At 35.9% G+C, this 18,591-nt stretch overlaps 1 protein-coding gene and 1 long non-coding RNA gene across 11 annotated transcripts; one reads left to right on the forward strand and one right to left on the reverse strand.

The window, feature by feature from the left end:
- Positions 1–321: 321 nt before the first annotated feature.
- LOC110897874 lies at positions 322–3,696 on the reverse strand. Of its 10 annotated transcripts, none has more exons than XR_004876109.1 (5): positions 3,322–3,694; positions 3,124–3,200; positions 2,050–2,930; positions 1,038–1,056; positions 322–814 (listed from the first exon to the last, which is right to left on the reverse strand). It is a non-coding gene; the product is annotated as an uncharacterized LOC110897874 (long non-coding RNA). The 10 variants fall into 10 exon arrangements; XR_004876108.1 differs by having other exon boundaries at positions 2,030–2,930; XR_004876107.1 differs by having other exon boundaries at positions 1,038–2,930; positions 3,322–3,696.
- Positions 3,697–13,735: 10,039 nt separating this feature from the next.
- Positions 13,736–17,694, forward strand: LOC110897872. The gene is made up of 5 exons (XM_022144604.2): positions 13,736–13,819; positions 14,628–15,236; positions 15,324–16,047; positions 16,264–16,442; positions 16,520–17,694. The coding sequence occupies exons 2-5, from the start codon at positions 14,678–14,680 to the stop codon at positions 17,623–17,625; spliced, it is 2,568 nt and encodes an 855-aa protein (XP_022000296.2). The 5' UTR covers positions 13,736–13,819; positions 14,628–14,677; the 3' UTR covers positions 17,626–17,694.
- The last annotated feature ends 897 nt before the right edge of the window (positions 17,695–18,591 follow it).

The raw sequence follows: 18,591 nt of genomic DNA on the forward strand, positions 1-18,591 counted from the left end.
ATGAACTAAAAATATATAACTATGTACAATCAAATAAGCAATTAACCCGAACCCGTTTCGACCCATACCATTTCAACGCGAACCGTTTCGACGCGAACCCATTTTGACCCGAACCCGTTCCGACCCAAAACAACTCCTTTTTAATTGACCCGTTTTGACCCGAACCCATTTTGACCCATGACCCGACCCGACCCAACCTGACCCGTTTGCTAGGTATGATGAACAATCAAGGCAAGATGTGAAATAATCACACACAAAGACAACCAAATAAAGAAACTTAAGGCTATTGAGTGATAAGCAATGAATAGAGATATGAATACATAAAAATAAACATACCCAAATAAATTAAGTCTTTTAAATTACAATTTAGCATAGAGAGTACAGAGATTGATACAAAAAATATGATTTCCTCTAATTTACACACCATATGAGGAGATATTCCTACTTTGGTTGGTTTCTATTTAGGGAATCGTGGGTAGAACAGAATGAGATCATTTAGCCAAGCTTCCCAAAAGTGATGTAGTCTGTCTAATGACATGAGCGTAGTCAGAAGTATGCGGACAGGGACAATCACTTACGTCATATGTCGATTAACAAACAGAAAGTGAACGTCCGCGAGGACTCCACATTAAAAGAAACATTAGCCTTTAGAATCAACTTCCTCTCGCAAGCTCGTGTACAGAAGCAAAAATACAAAACGTAAGAAGACAATAAACATACCAGTTACTATGTACAGAAAAAACCAGCGACATTACAGAAGCAAAAATACAACACGTAAGAAGACAAGAACTTGGTGTGGAGGTTCTTCCGGTTCCTAAATGTACAAAAGAAAATTAAACTTAGAGAAATTGATATAACACAAATGATAAAAGAAAGTTCCCAACAGATGAAGTTAGTAGTCGAGTGGATTTATATATGGGCGCTTAAGGTATTTTTATCCAAAGGGTAAAAGAGGTGATATGTAACACAGGTGCGTCGAATTTGAAAACACAATTAAAGCCAACTTGTAAATCTTCTCAGACCAAAGTATGGCCAACCTCAAGTCCGGTCTGATATCTGCATAAAAAATAGAATTAACCATTCATGATGTAAGAAAACTAACTTATATGACATTACTTATGAGACTCAATTTCACAGCAACAAAATAATAGCCTTGTGCATCCGTTTTTTCTCATTTGTCTGTAATCGTCTCGGTTTAGAACTAACTTATGTAAAAAAACTTAGAAGTATACAAACTATTTATGTGTTAAAGTATACAATTCAATTCCAAACACAAACACTACACACACATTGACAGAAAATATAAATAAAAACCTATGATCCAGAACGTTGAAGATATGTTCAAGTTGAGCTAGCCTTAATTTTAGTGATGGTGAAACACGGAGTTGAACACGTGAATTTAGAGTGATTAAAAATAGAAAAAATGCTACTATTTTGATGATTCAAGAAACCTTTTTCTTGAGTCTGCGTTTTCTTGATGTTTCTCTGGTTTTTTAGGAGGATGCAGAGGAATTCCACTTACTTCTAAGTTCGGATTCTGGCCATTATTTTTAGAACATTCAATAATAATGGTAAATAAACAAAAAAAAATATTAAATATATGTAAACTTAATTTCAGAACAATTCAAATCTATAATCAGAGATGTGAAAAAGGGCCATTGTAGGGCCTTTCACAAGTTAAGGAGACCTGGCTTCTTAAGTTTTACTTTTTAAACATATATTTTGCATGAATTTTACTTCTTGAATATAGGTAAGCAAGCATGACCAGGCTCTTTTTAAAAGCATATAACCTACTAATCTGTTTTATTAAAAAACATACAAACTGAGAATTATTATTGTAATAATATCTTTTCTAATCATATTTAATACACATAAACTGAAAAAGACATGAGATGAACAAAAAGTATATGTGGGTCAACCCAATCTGAAATGCCCTAATTGAAGTCAACCCAACTCTACCTGACCCGACCCAACATAACTTAGCACATTTACTTGCCAACCCACCCATTGATAGAACAAAATCAAGCACCTGTATGATATAAGCATTACCCTTTGCAACTCCAGAAGCCACAGTGCCAATTCCAGCTTACGCAACAGGCTTAACATATAGTTTGCTTAGCAGATACCCAATTCAACCTGCAACAAGATTTAGCGAAATACACTTAAAACCCCACATGAATTCAGCAAGAAAACCCCATACTTACCAACCACTGCTTGACTCATTTCAAGTTGCCAAAAATGTAAAAAGTTTGAGGACTACTTAAAACACATTTCAAGTTTATTCTCACGAACAACAGTCCACGATAAAACGATTATTCTTCACATATGCTTATTTATAATGGTTATACTACACATGACTTTGTTGAAAGGCATTGTTTGTATCATCATGATTTCCACTTGAAACCAATGAGTACAAAGAATCCAATATAAATGTATGAAATGAAAAAAAGAAGAAGAAGAAGAAGATAGGTTAGAAGCTATAATTTTAAGCTTTATGAACAGACAAAAAGTACCGGATACGTACTCATGAAGCCACAAGATACAACCAATAATAAGTTAAATGTTTTTTCCCTTTGTAGAACATAACAATCTTAATAACAACAATAATTTAAAAGCTCTTTCTTTTAGCCCTTTTTCAATTTCTAATACAAATTAATCTCCACATTAAATTGAAACCAGTAAACTCAAAAAAGACAATAGACTTCCCTATATTAAAATTGATCCAAACACTTGATTTAAATCAAATAATCACTCAATCATAGGCATATGGTCTTAGCAATATATCATGGTTGTATATAATACTGTTTAAATTATGCAAATCTGATGACATTAAACTAAAAGAAACAATCATATCCCTTGGATCCTCTCCAAAGTAACAAGACATTTAGGTCCAGTTGCCCTCATTTTGGTCTGATAAACCAGCTTACCACCTATCAAAACACACAAATGTAAATACATTTAAATATACTATTTCATTAAAATTCAAAATGCAATCAAACAAACTGATGAAGACCTACAATCACAAATCCTCAAATGCTAAAATTAAACAGAACGGATACATAAACAAAATGGTGAAATCAGAATGTATAATGAAGACTCAAAGAAAAAGCACTGAACAAATACCTAAGACAGTTAAACACTGTGTAGATTGCTGGAACAAATTTTTAATAATCTACAGTCATAGATCCTCGTTGGAGATCCTACAAAATCGAAACCTGGTTATGTTGAAGGCGATGAAGCTTTCAAAAAGTAAAATAGCACAAAATTAGGGTTTGAAGTTTAATGAAATTTTATAAAATATGCATGAACCAATGTTGTTACCGAATGATGAACATCAATGATTAAACCCCAGAAAGCCGGTTTCGCGGCCGGAACCCTAACCGCCTTTGTCACTGTCGATCTTCAAAGCTTCCACCACCGGAATCTCCACTTATCAAACCCTGCAGTCACAAATCAGAACCCAAATCATCACTGTTAAACATATCCGCCTACAAATCTATATGAAATCCGACGGTAGATGGTACTGATAGGGACTGATGTTGCTACACCCTTTACTTGCTTAAAATTTGGAATCAAGTGTGAGATGTGAGAGACAAAGGTGGATGATGTTCTTGAGTCGCCCGAGAGAGAAGGTTTGATGAAGCTTGTGAGATGTGTGAGATGTGTGAGATGTGAGAGAGAAAGAAGGTCTGATGAACTTTGATCCGTGTGAATTGAAGTGGACGGCTGAAGATGGCGATCCATGTGAAAAGTGAGATAAATGGACGGCTGAAGATGAATCAGTTGAAGGGTAAATTATTTGTGTTTTCTTGTGCTTTAAATCTTGTACATTATGCATTAAGTGTGTTTTCAACACATTGTTCAATTACCATTCTGTCCTTCCTATATCCTAAATAAAGTAGTATATATAGATTTATTTGCATCCTCACAAGTTCATTCGAGTTGGATAAAGTTTGGTTAAATGAAGTTTGCTTCCGCGTTTTTATTTACCGTTTGTGACTAGGTTTCACGTTTTTCCCATCAGAGTGGTATCAGAGCCATTGGCTCTTGTTATTGGGTTAAGACTTTTTTGAATGATAGAAACTAATACAAGTAGGACTGTGAATTTGAATGGTTCTAGTTATCATGTGTAGAAAGCCAAGATGGAAGATCTTCTTTATGTGAAGGATTATTATATGCTTGTTTTCAATACTGATAAACCTAATGATAGAACAGACGAAGAGTGGAATATATTGCAAAGAAAGGTTTCTGGTTATAATCGCTAATCGGTTGATGATAATGTTTTGAACCATATTAGCGGTGAGACTCATGCTCGTACTTTGTGGAACAAGGTTGAGGAGTAGTATGCTCGGAAGACCAGAAACAATAAACTGTTCTTGATTAAATAGTTGATAAACTTCAAGTACAATGATGGAACTCCTGTCACTGACATTTGAATGTTTTTCAGGGTCTTATTAATTAGCTTAAAGGAATGGGTATTAAGTTTGAAGACAAGATACAAGGCTTATGTCTTCTTGGTACTTTACCGGATTCTTGGGAGATTTTTAAGACATCTTTGTCCAACTCTGCAGCTAATGGTATTATCACTGTGGAATTGGCTAAAGGCGGTATTTTCAATGAAGAAATGAGAAGAGAATCACAGGGTTCCTCTTCACAATCAGATGTCTTAGGTGTTGTTTGTTTTTTCATTGGTAAAATGTCTGCAGTCTGCGGACCACATCTGCAGACATCTGTGTCAGAAGAGGTGGACCAAACCTCTGCAGTCTGCAAGGAGAAGACTGTTTGTTTTTTAACTTCTTCAATCTTAATAATCTTCAACAACAATACCTGAACATAAGAAATGGTATTAACAAAATTAAGCCTTCTAACTTTCAATTTCAAATCTTTGGGTCCACTCTTATCTTTACCATCTGCCCTTTTCTTGTTAAACCCACTACTGATTCCAAGCTTGTTGCTTTCTTCCATTGATGACACCCATTTTTTCTCCTTGCTAACACTCTGATTCAAAGACCCATAATTAAAAGATTTTGAACTGGGTTTTCTTGAAGTAATACAGGTGAATAAAGGGTAAGAAAAAGAAATATTTTTTGTGGGATTTTGTAGGTGAATTTGAGGGTTTGATTGGGTTTAAGAGAAGAAAAAAAGAAAAGAGGGATTTTGGGTGGAGAAAAGGAGGCGGAGATTTGGGATTTGGGGCTTCATTGTCGGAACCCTAGAACTAACATTATAAAAAAAATAAACAAAGATGTACATACAAGATGCAGTCGGCTGAAGGAAGAGGAGGGAGGTGGCAGCGGCGGCAGGAGGAGGGAGGTAGCAGCGGCGTCGGGGAGGATGGAGAAGGAAGGTGGCAACGGCGGCGGGGAGGAGGGAGGCGGCGGCGACAGCTGGGGTGGAGGAGAAGGAGAAGGAGCTCTGCTAGGGTTTTTCTGATATCTGGCAAAAAAAGAAAGACAAGAAGAGGTAAGAAGAGGTTGAACCACATTTGTACCAAAAAGAGGGCGCGCAGAGCCTTTTTAGTGAAATGTCTTCGAGAAAACAAATAGTTTTCAGACCCAAACGTCTGCGCGTGGTCTGCGCGGCGCAGACATAAGAGGCCAGGAAGCTCTTCTCTGAAAAAACAAACAACACCTTAGTCACAGAAAGCAGGGGGAAAGCCAGAGTAAAGGTTCGAGTAACAAAGAGAAGCATCTTAGCAAGTCCAAAGGTAAGTTTGTTGATTATGAGTGTCATCATTGTGGTAGGAAAGGACACACCATTACATATTGTAGAAAACTGATCGGTGCATTGTAGGTACAGATACTTGAATATTAATTATAATAAAAATGCATCGATATTAGTATTAGATATATTACTTATAAATGTTTTTTATATTTTATAGGTTATAAATAAAAGTGTGCTATAATGATCAAATATATTTAATAAATGCTTTTTAGCATTTATATTTATATACACTACAAAACCAATGTGGGGGAACAGTGCCAGGCAGCATGGCACTCCCTCATTGGTCTGGGTATATTACGATTTTACCCCCAATTCAAACTTATGTAGTTTTGGCAATGGTTAAACCTCTTAGGACGTTTCATTTATAAAAGGGTAGGGAAAAATAAAAGATATAATTTGGTGGATAATTGAAATAATATGGGAAATGAAAAAAAATACACATTCACTAACTGAGGAGCATGGACGGAGTTAAGTCAGTTGGACCAAAATGACAATGGTGACACTTTTTGAACCCACGGACGATAAATGAAACCTTTAGACTATATTATTAAAATTGCCCAAACCACAGGGATCATTTGGCATTTTACTCTTTTTCTTGGTGACCAAGTTTTGTTAATGTATATCACACAAGAAACAATAAAAAACACTAGGAGTTTATTTTTCTTGGGCCCACTGCCGCCGCAAAATTACGAAGAAGAAAAACTAGTGCTCCATTCTTGGTTGTTTTTGTGAAGATAAGAGACGCTCTAGAGATCGTTAGGTTCTTGTTGGTAATACCTCTTACTTGTTTCTCCGTATTTGATTTTATTCCATATACTCAAAGTAAGTTTAAGCTAAGTATATGATGATTTTGTATGCCTCTAGTTTTATCTAAAGAAGACTTTATATTGCTCTATTATTGATGATTTGAAGCAACTCTAGTAGTCCCGTGGTTTTTACTCTCCTTTTCTGAGAAGTTTTCCATGCTAAAATTTTGTATCTCTTTGTTATACTTTTATATCCTATTTGTTTGCATCCTCATAGGTTCATTCGAGTTGGGAAAAGTTTGCTTTCACGTTTTTATTTAGCGTTTGTGAGCGGGTTTCGCATTTTTTCCCATGAGTATGTTCTTTAGGTCCAAAAAAGAGTTGAAGTATCCCATTCAATTATGGAGTGAGATATGACAATGTTATGGGTATTGATTATTTCAATCTAATACCTGATAGTAAATTGTGTCCTATACATGTTGTACCTGCCAGGTACCCAATTACACAATAGCCATAGGGTATTGGATAACCTCACGAGTATAGGGTACACCCGTTAGATAAAAATTACACATTAGAATTTCCAAGTATAATTTTTACTGTTTTAGTTTTTGTATACTTTTATTATTCAAGGAAATTAGGCACAAACAAACTAAAAAGTTAGTGGATTAGTATATTTACATATTACTTTTTTTAACAACAAAGCCAACCATGTCATTATCAACAAAAGCCCAGCAAGGAGCTGGCATATTACATACAAGCCGATAAATCAAAACCCCCCCACCCATTACATAACCTTACAATCTTAGCTCAAATCTCCCCCATAAACCCAATCCTTACGATCAATCTTAGATTTTGACACCATCCACAAGATGGATAGTTCTTTGATGCCTTCCACCATCGTAGCTATTTGGGCTACCCGTTGATTAAAAATATTTCTTGCTAACCAAATCCTCCACAATGTCATTAGTGCAACGAGGTGGAACACCTTTTCCCGTTCTTTGAAGTGACATACCCTTCGAAATACTACACCATATCCCCAATTTTCCTAATAGTCGTGAACGCGGGAAGCCAAGCACATAAGCAGATCTGGGCCCATACTTGATGAGCCACCAGACATGACAATAATTAGTCGCCATGATCTTCGGTGCGATGAACATAAAGGACAATTGGAGTCATCAATCTGAACGCCTCTGCTAGCAAAAGCAGTTTTCATTGGAATAGCCCCAACGAATGCTCTCTAAAAGAAATAGTAAATTTAGTTGGTGCCTATCCATTCCATTTAATTGGGTTACCTATCCTCTGACTCCATCGAGCATCTTGTATCTCTTTTTTAACTAGCTTCCTTGAAAATTCTTCTCTTTTATCATTTAACCTTTGCCATTTAGCTTTTCCTTTACTCAAGACATATTCGTTCAAATATTCCATTAACCGGGTATACTCCATCCATTCCTTTGAGTTTTCTGGAGCTCTTTTCCAATCCCGTCTCCAAAAAACCGACCCACTACTGTGCACACTGCAATCTGCCATTTTGGATTTTTTGGACTTTGCAATAGTGTACATTAAAGGGAATAAATCTCTTTGAACTCTCTTCTGATGCCATTTATCACCCCAAAACATTACATCTTTTCCATATCCCACAGTGGCTTGGAATTTTTCATATACATCTATGTTAGACTTCTTGAGTTCCTCCCCAACTGAAGCTATTTGTTTCCATACCCCTGATAAAGAATTTTAATCAGAATAATGTGATATTGTCTCGCATTCTCGTGCAAGGATAATACAACTTAAGACCATAGTTTAGTGTCATCCAATTTAAACCTCCACCACCACTTTATTAAAAGTGCAATGTTTGCATCCCCAATCACACTTACACCCGCCCCCACTTTTTAGGCCCAACTATTTGTTCCAATCCACCTATTTGATTTTGATCTTTAGACTTGTCCCACCCTATAAGAATTTACTCCTAATGCCCTCTAAGGTTTGAACCACTTTCTTCAGGGCCTGAAATAATGATAAATAATACAATGGGAGACTACCTAGAACTAATTTCAACAAGGTTATCCTCTCGACGAAAGATAAGACTTTTGTTTTCCACCCGGACAACCATTTATTTAGCCGATCAATGACCGGTTTCCAATTAGAAGTTTTATCCATATTCACTTTACTTTATTCACCATACTAATGAGAGAGATAGGTTTGTAATTCGAGATAGAAGTCGGGTCCTACATTTTTTGGAATTAGAGCTCTAAATGAAGAGCTGCTCCCAGTCTAAATAGATCCATGTACATAAATTCATCCAACAACCTCCTGAACAAAACATGAAAATGAGACCAAAATTTTCAAACAAAGGCAAAAGAGAAGCATTCTGGACCTAGGGATTTGTCACTACCACAGCTGGGTCCCTAATTTCACTATCTGAAAACGGGACCGCCAATGCCTCGGTTTAACCCAAGTTAAATTTTCGGAATCCATCCACGTTTATCTTTGGTCTCCTTAGCGTAGGCTCCCTGAATTTTTCAATGAACAACCTCCAAATCTCCTCTTTAACTGCATCCAGGGCAATCATCCATACACCACCTACCTTCAGCCCTTTCATCCTATTAAAATCATTAGGGAAACGCATCATACTATGATAGTATGTCGTGTTGTCATAACCATAAGTCCATAACCTATCCATTTTGCTCTTGACTTCTGATACAAATCCTTTGCCCTGTCCTCACCAATTTTGTTCAAAATATTCCTCTCCGCCATTCTTGTCTCTACCCCTTCCTCGGTTAATACCCTTGATTCAGCTGTAACTTCTAGTTGATTAACCACCTCTAGTGCCTCATTGAACGTCCTCGTCTCTACCTCTTTTTCCGCTACCCTTTAGATTTTAATTCTATTTTTAAGTTGTTTAGCTTACCCGAGATAGTCATATTAGTTGTCCTTTGATCCGAAGGCTCCCCCATAAGCTCATCAACTATCAGACCCAACCCTTCTTTGTTCAACCATCGGTTAAAAAACTTGAATGGAATTGGACTTGAAAAACACTTGGGGTATTTTCATGCTTAAAATTGGACCTGAAAAACTTAAACTTAAACGGAATTAGACCTGGAAAACTTAAACGGAATTGGACTTGAAAAACCCTTGGGTGAAACACCTAAAAAACATGCTTAAAATCGTCAACATTATATTGGTGAGTTCACAGGTTTGTTTCATATAATGGGAACCCATTTTCGCAAAGCATTTGTATGAAAATCTTATAAACCAGTTGAAGAACGCTTCACAAATTACTTTCATACAATTCATTGTATGAAAATCTGATTAACGTCGCAAACCATTTTCATGCAAAACATTGGATGAAAATCGAGTACCCGTTCGAGGATCTAGCTCGCAATCCATTTTCATGCAAAACATTGTATGAAAATCTAATAATCGTTTGAATTCACATTGCAAACAATTTTCATGCAAAACATTATATGAAAATCCAGTACTCGTTCAAGGATTCACCTTATAGACCATTTTCATGCAAAACATTGTAGGAAAATCTAGTACTCCTTAGAGGATTCACCTCGCAAACCATTTTCACGCAAAACATTGTATGACATTCTAATAACGATTACCCATATTACATGAAATCTCGTCCCCATGAAATACTTGGCAGCACAAATACTTCCCTGGATACTCATGCAAATTCATCAATGTAAATGGTAATAAATGGTACGAGTAGCCAATGAGAATCGTGATGATCAAATCAATGCCTAGCTAGGACATTGACGTATTGAAGAAACATTGATCTAAATTGACCGGAATCAATTAGATTGGGAGGTTTTGTCTCTGCATAAAAGGGGTTAATCTCCTTGTCGATTTGGTGATTGGTTGATCTACTTCTCCGGTGATCACTGCAAAACAGAAAGCCATTAGACTCGCCACGGGGAGAATGGGGGTTCTCTCCATGACCACCCTTCAGCGTGAGAATAAGTACAATGATCTCAAAGGAAGAAGATGAAGTAGTATAAGTGAGAGAGAGTGAAAGTAACATGTGAGATCATACCTGAAGCATCTTATTTATAACCGGATTTTTGGCGGGAAAATGGTGTAATAGAGAGGGTAACGGAAAGCACTTTTCCGTTGGCAGTTATATTTTCTTTCCGTCAATCGTTAGCTTCACGTCTATGCACACGGATCGTGGGTTTGATCAACGGCTAGGGAGATGCCACGTGCAAAGTGATTTTGTGTAGATCATTCTTTAAGTTATTGCCATCATCGTGATTTAGATGAGCGTCTAAGATTACGCTACGTCACATTTGGTTGTAACCGAATGGCCATGCACGATGAGCATTTAAGGCTTTCTAGAGGATCTACAGCTGTAAACCACTATGCCTTTGCCACGTGTCCATTCTGTTATAACAGAAAAGATTCCTTTGTTTAAGTCTTGATTTCAGCCTATACCATATGTTTAGGATTTTATCTTCAAGCCTAACTGTACCCTTGCACGAGCCCGCGAAAGGGTGTTAGTTGAATGTTTGTTTCTCTTTTTTCTCTGGCGCATGGTTATCGAAGACTGTTATTTCCCAAATCTTATTTAGAACCACTGCGCAGCCACGCAGGATCTTATTTAAGATATTTTGGAATGAAGTTACGGTATGGTCCTATACGCTTGCGAAGGGTTTTTGGGACCATACCCCTTCACGTATGTACCAACATAAGCGCGTAACCAAACCATGACAAATGTGTCCTGCCACATCATACACCATGACGACGTCTAACAAGTTCGGATACAATTGCATTCCCACAGGGTCACGACTGACCAAGAGTGGGGATTGTCAATCCTAATAGATCTATTGGATTGTTCCGCGGTCACGCTAAGACTAATGGTTACTAAGGGCATGTTTGGCCAAGCTTTTTGAAACAACTTATTGACTTATTGACTTTTTGAAAAGTCATAAGCTCCAAAATGATCTTTGGCAATGAGGGTGTATGTGAGGGGAAAAAGCCAATAAGTCAATAAGTCATTCCATACTGACTTTTCCAAAAAGCCAATAAGTCAATAAGTTGCTTCAAAAAGCTTAGTCAAACATGCCCTAAATGTACACACGAGGGCTTTCCGAGTTCAAACTAACCAAAGTTATGCGCATACAATAGATCTGATGGATTTCATTCGCAACTACCGTACATCATAAATGAAAAACACGTATACTCTAAACTATGCATGTTTTCATAAACCTTTTATGAATTTCATGAAAACCATATGACTTAGTATAAAAACAAGCATGTCTTTTCACCAAAATATGAAAACACTAAAAAAGGGCCGTGAACTCTGTTGGGGTATGCCGAAGCACCACACATAATAGGAAATATGTAAGTTGCACATAAAAGTTGATTAGTTGGGATTATTTAAACCATATCGTATTGTCTCATTACCGTATTAAGTAAATGTTCTTTAACTACGCCCCAAAAAATGATATAGTGAATGGAAAACACGGTCATGCTATGGGATTGAATGTTTGATGTCGAGTACTCCTTTAGCCGCGAGGCTATAACAAAACATAGTGAGTCAGGAGTGTTGTCACATGAAGAGCAACCATTCACGAGGGTGTGCATGAAACGAAAGTGGAAGCATATTAGAAGTCAATTATTCAAGGCATGGACCACCCTGAAAGGTTTAAGATGTGTAGGTTCGGCTTATCTCTTGGAGTGCCCTTGTAACTAAAATTTAGTACGTGTCATTAGTGTATACCTATCTCGACACCATAATCGTCAATTGTTAGGATCACTCCTTCAATGAGCCTGAATCAAAACTAATGACAAGCTAGACAAGAAAAAAAGAAATTGGAACTTATCATGATCATAACAAAGTCACACAACGATCGCCGACCAAAATGACCCCATGATAGCGCCTTAAACACTACATTATTTATAAAACAATGCAAAAGGATGCTTTCTTTCCATATTATAAATGTCCATATAATGTCAATGTGTTAGAAAATATTGATTAATATAAAATATAATACAAGTATTGGTAAGTAGTGGCTTACTGGCTTATGCAAAATTAAGATAATAAAAACAAATATTTAATTAATTACACTATCAACAACTCTTTTCGATTATTTAACACCCAGATTAATTAAACTAATCTCAAAATGAAGGTGTAATGTTCTCAATTGATATTAGATTATTGACTTAAGACCTTTATAATATTTCTGTTGATAATGTATAATATGCCGCATTATTGCATGTATTTTGTTCGTATTATTTTATTATAGTTAAATGATATGCTTAATTATCAAATGAATGAACTATTATATACATAATTAAGAAATTCGGTGCATACTCACATCTTGCTATGTTATTCATTGTGTCACTTCAAGCTTTTTGTTTTTTAAGGCTTAAATTACACCAAATTCATCTTTAGCGGGACTCGAACACTTGACCTTAAGGGGAGTAATACCTTAACTCCAGCGGCTTTGCCAATTAGACCCAAACCCCCACCCTCAAGGTTTTATTTTTATTTTTAATTTCACCTATTATACTATATAAATGACTATTATGCTTAATTTGAATTGAATAACTTTCCGTTGACCCGATCATTAATATCATCAAATACTAATTTTGTTTATCAAATCTAAAAACTTTAACCAAGTGTATCATAATAATACATTTATCATATTGCCGAATGGAAAACTAAAGATTGTGAGTAAATAATTCGACATGTTAACCAATCAAGCGCATAACTTTCATTGATAGTTTCGTCATTGAATTTATATTTCAAGAGATTCATTTAGTAATGATCATAGATGTCCATTGGTTAACAACTAAAAGTTTACAGTTTCCATCTAAGTCATTATTTTCCCTTTCGTTTGTGATGACCAGCAAACGGGCATATGTTTATCCATTGAATTCACACCATGCCCTACAAAAGCGTACATTTAATTATTTTCTAGATTTATAATTTGATTTTGGCAAACAAAAGTGATTGTCACTAAAAGATCATCATCCCATAAAACATTGAAAGAAATTAAAATTTTTATTGTTGTAAGAAAACAATATGAAACCTAACAAAAAAAATCAGTTTTTGCAATAACAAAATGACCATTATAAGGCTATAGGGTGTGGGGGTCATGATTGGGTCATGATTCGCCACATAGGCCCATTATTCATGCACTATACCATCCCCCTAATTAAATCACGGTGGTTCCCGTGGATTAAACCACAGCAACCACGTCCCTCTTTTTTGCATTATACACACAACAAACAAATTTTCCCTTTTTTTATTCCTCCATCATCCCCTCCAATAAACCTAACCCTACACGAACAGCGGCAACAATACTCTTCCTCTCAATTTCCTCTGACACAACCTCTTTAAGGTTAGTTTATTTATGATTTTGTTATGTTAGTTTATTCAGATTATGTTTGATTAACTTCATATCATAACCCTTGTCTATTTAAGATGTTTCATACTTAATCATTTAACAAAATTGGATTTGTTTAAATATTTGAACCTATAATTTATAAATAAAAACAGTGGATGGATTTCATGCTTACGAGTGTTAATATCATTCATTTAGTTGTAACTATTTTTTTTAGTACATCCAAAACTTATTTTTACAATAGAATACTTATGTGGAGTTCACAAAATAACTACAAAACCCAGTTTCTCCATTAAATAGATATGCTGGTTATAATTTTAGGTTTGCTACTATTTGGTTCATATTGATTGTTAGGTTTACTATGTAGATCATATTATTAAGGTTCGTTTGTTTATGATTTTGTTATATTAGTTTTTGTAGTTTATGTTTTAATTCAAATTATGTTAAATGATGCTGGTTATAGATTACATATTGCCTACATCCTATATGTGTGTCATTAAGCTATAATTTCAGTTTATGCTTCTGCTTTAATTTGATTATTAGATTTGCTATTTAGTTCATATTGATTTATAAGTTTACTATATGGTTTATATTGATTGTTTTGTTTACTATGTAGATCATACTGATTAAGGTTCCTTTGTTTATGATGTTGTTATGTTAATTTTTGTAGTTTATGTTTTAATTCAAGTTATCTTAGATGATGCCGGTTATAAATTACAAAATACTGCATATAATCTTATATGTGTGTTTCATTAAACTATATTTAATATCAGTTTATGCTATCCTATTTCATTTTGATGTTTAGGTTTACTATATAGTTTGTATCGACTATTAGATTAGCTAGTAAATACTAACATGGATCCAAGCAACCCGAACAACACAAACAACCCGAACAACCCGCCACAAACCCCGTGGACGCCCCCTGTTGATCCGATGTGGGCGAATCCACAATTTTCTTTTACAAGCTACAATCAAGTTCCTAATGCATTCAACCAACTCCCTCAAACCCCAACTCCTAACGCGTTCACGCAACTCTCTCAAACCCCAAATCCTAACGCGTTCACGCAACTCCCTCAAACCCCGCAACCTACTAGTTTATTTCAACTTCAACAAATCCAATTTCAACAACAATATCAGCAACAACTTAAAACGCTCCAACAAAGCCAAAGTCGGCCTATTCATACGAAAGTCCAATCGCAACCAACACCCGATACCCCTTCGTTAGACGATTTGGATGACATTGCCGTTGTACCCGAAACCCAACCTCAAAGTTCTAAGAAAACATCTACAAAAAAGCGTTCAAAGAGGCCGGAACAAGAAAATTTAACCACCGGTAGAGGTCAAACTTGGACATCGATCGAAGAGTTGGCGTTGGCAAGGGCGTGGACCAATACGTCTACGTGTCCGATCGTAGGTATGTAATACTTTTGTATTTATACTAAAATAATATTTTATTCAAGATAAAACAACATTTATATACACCTTGATACTTTTTTTGTAGGTAATAATCAAACGTCTGGTAGTTTTTGGAAGGAGTTTTGCAACAAATTTCATGCTTTGATGCAAAAAGAACCGTACCGAGAAGTGAACTCAATGAGCTCAAAGTATCGAGAGATGAATAAGAAGATATCGGCGTTTTGTGGTTATTACAACAATGCTCATTCGAATCGGCCAAGTGGGGCGAGTGATGAAACGGTTTTTGCCATAGCTATGTCAAAATACCATACGAAAGAACGTAGTGCGTTCACATACGTAGGGGCTTGGGAAATCTTTAAAAATTGTCCCAAGTGGGCACCGGTTCCTAATGAGGTGGCAAGAGCAAAGAGGTGTAAAACATTCAAGTCGATAGAGCATAGTGCTGGTGATTCGGATGTGCGTTACCATATTAATATAAATGACGAACCCGAGTTTGACGATGAAGTGACGGAGATTCCGGAATTGAAGCGCCCAAAGGGTAGAGACAAAGCAAAAAAGGAAGCGGCAGCCAAAAATAAAGAGGCGTCGACAAAAAATGAAACTCCTAGTGAAACGAAGGTGGATAAGTTGATGAACAAGTTCATCGAATTTAACGAAATACAAGCGGCGAGACTTAAGTTGAAAGAAAAAGAAATGCAAGAAGCGGCCGATCGTGAAGACTTTAAGCTAATGGCGATAAACATCGACTCGCTCCCGGAAAAAGATAAAGAAGTGTTGCAAAAAATGAAGGCGAAAATTGCTCAAAAATGGTGTCTTTAAATTATGTCGTTATCATTTTTTATATTTTCTAGTTTTCGTCTTTAATTTATGTCGCAATCGGTTTTTATATTTTCTAGTTGTAACGAAATTGATTCAGTTTTATATTTTATGGATTAAATTACTTTTTTTTTTCAATTTTTGGACAACTTTGTTATACATCTCTCATGTAATTTGGACTAAATCAGTTATATTATTTGTACCTACAGTAGCAAAGAAAAAGAAGAAACAGGTTATCCCACCACCATGGCGTCACCAACTTCTTCCGACGAGATCAACGAATTTTTTTTGAACGTGGTGATGGAAACGACACAAATAATTATAGAGGAGGAAGAAACCTTGTCCAAACGGAGAAAACGACAACAATGTTTAAATAGGGATCGTGAAGGTATTTTTTTCGTGCATTATATTTTTTGAAGTTTCGTTTATATCTTAGTGTAATTTATATTTTTGTAAAATATGTAGGTGCCCACGATAGGTTGATGGCCGATTACTTTGCCGAAAACCCGGTATACACGGATGAAATGTTTAGGCGTCGTTTCCGAATGAGCCGTCGTCTTTTCTTACGTATAGCCAACGATTTGGCTAATTATGACCCATTTTTCACATTAAGATGGGATGCTACAGGTAAAAGGGGGTTTACCACTTTACAAAAGTGTACGTCGGCAATTCGCCAATTGGCTTACGGTACAAGTAGCGACATGTGGGATGAATATTTGAAGATGTCTGATAGAACTTCACGAGAGAGTTTGTATCAATTTTGCAAAGGGGTGGTCAAGCTATACAGCAGGAAGTACTTACGAAGGCCAACAAATAATGATATTATAAAGTTGTACCAGGCACACGAAAGTAAACATGGTTTTCTTGGAATGCTTGGTAGCATAGATTGTATGCATTGGCCTTGGCGTAATTGCCCTAATGCATGGCGAGGTCAATTTACTCGTGGTGATCATGGTCATCCCACATTAATTCTAGAAGCCGTGGCATCAAATGATCTTTGGGTTTGGCATGCTTTCTTTGGTGTTCCTGGTTCGAATAACGACATTAACGTTCTTGGTCAGTCAGATGTTTTCAATGATATCATTAATGGTACGGGGCCTGATTCTAGGTTTTCAGTTTCAGGAGTAGAATACAAGCACGGGTATTATCTAGCTGATGGAATATACCCAACATACACAGCGATTGTTAAAACTATACCGTATCCAGAAGATGAAAAAAGAAAGAAATTTGCAAAATGTCAAGAATCTGCTAGGAAAGATGTTGAGCGTCTATTTGGGGTTCTACAACAAAAATGGCACATAGTTGCAAACCCAGCACGAGCACTTGAACTCAAAACATTGAGATATTGTATGTATGCTTGTATCTTGCTGCATAACATGATTATCGAAGACGAAGGTAACGCCATATGTGAATATGATCCTAACGACATTCATGAGAATGTTGTACCAGTTGATGAAGGGCAACAAGAATCTAACATGTGGGCGTTATACAACGAGACTACGCATAACCATCTTCGTTCGGATTTGATTGAACATGTTTGGCAATTTGGTCGGGTTAACAACAACGAGTAGTTTTTCTCTTAATTTATAATATGTAGTTTAAATTTGGATGTTATTTTTTTATTAATTTGAATGTTATGTAGTTTAAATCAGAACTGTGTGTTGGTGACAAATCTTTACTAGGTTTTATGCGTAAGAAAGACGATTCTTGATGAAACTAAAAAAAGACAAAGAAAAAATAAACCATGAAACAAACCAAGAAAGGATTATTATAAATTTATAATAGTAAAAGACTACAAGGAACAAGAGTTTATGAGATGCTCCCTCACCTCAAATAAATTACCAGCATATCGAAGACCTGACGGAGGGAGGCGATCTAATGCTTATGTAGTTTATTACTAAGATTTATTTGATTTTACTTGTTGTTTATTTAAAACAAATAAAATATATTTTACAAAAAAAAAAAAGGTGGATGGTGGTTTGGGTCATGACCACACCCTTAAGATAGTGGTTTTGGATGGTGGATGAGAGAGCAATGACATGGCGTTGACATGGAGGGTGATGGTGGTCATGAGGGTCATGACCACACCCTATAGCCTAAGTGATGGAACTTTTAATATGCAAATAGATTAACATGAATCTGCTCAATAACTCAACAAACAAAATCCACATACAAAATGTAAAAAAAAAAAAAAAGGACCAAATAATCAAAAAAGAACCGAAGAAATAGAAACATGGGAGTGAAAACATACTGTAATCGAAATTTTAGAATATATTGTGAAAACGTATGTCGTCAAACCTGGGATGAACGAAAATGAATGATGATCAGAGGTAGAGTGAAATTAAAAGTAGAGATAATCGGCGAGGTAGTGGTACGGTTAACATGTGGATGTAACATATAAAATATGGTGTGGCAGAATGATTTTTATTTATATTTGGACAATATTTCATTTTGATTAACCGATGATGATGTCTCGTTGTTGCTTTTTTATTTGTTTACAATTGGGCAATATACATCATGTTAATAAATCTGAACTG

This window comes from Helianthus annuus, chromosome 13 (assembly GCF_002127325.2).
Source record: "Helianthus annuus cultivar XRQ/B chromosome 13, HanXRQr2.0-SUNRISE, whole genome shotgun sequence".
NCBI classification, from domain to species: domain Eukaryota; kingdom Viridiplantae; phylum Streptophyta; class Magnoliopsida; order Asterales; family Asteraceae; genus Helianthus; species Helianthus annuus.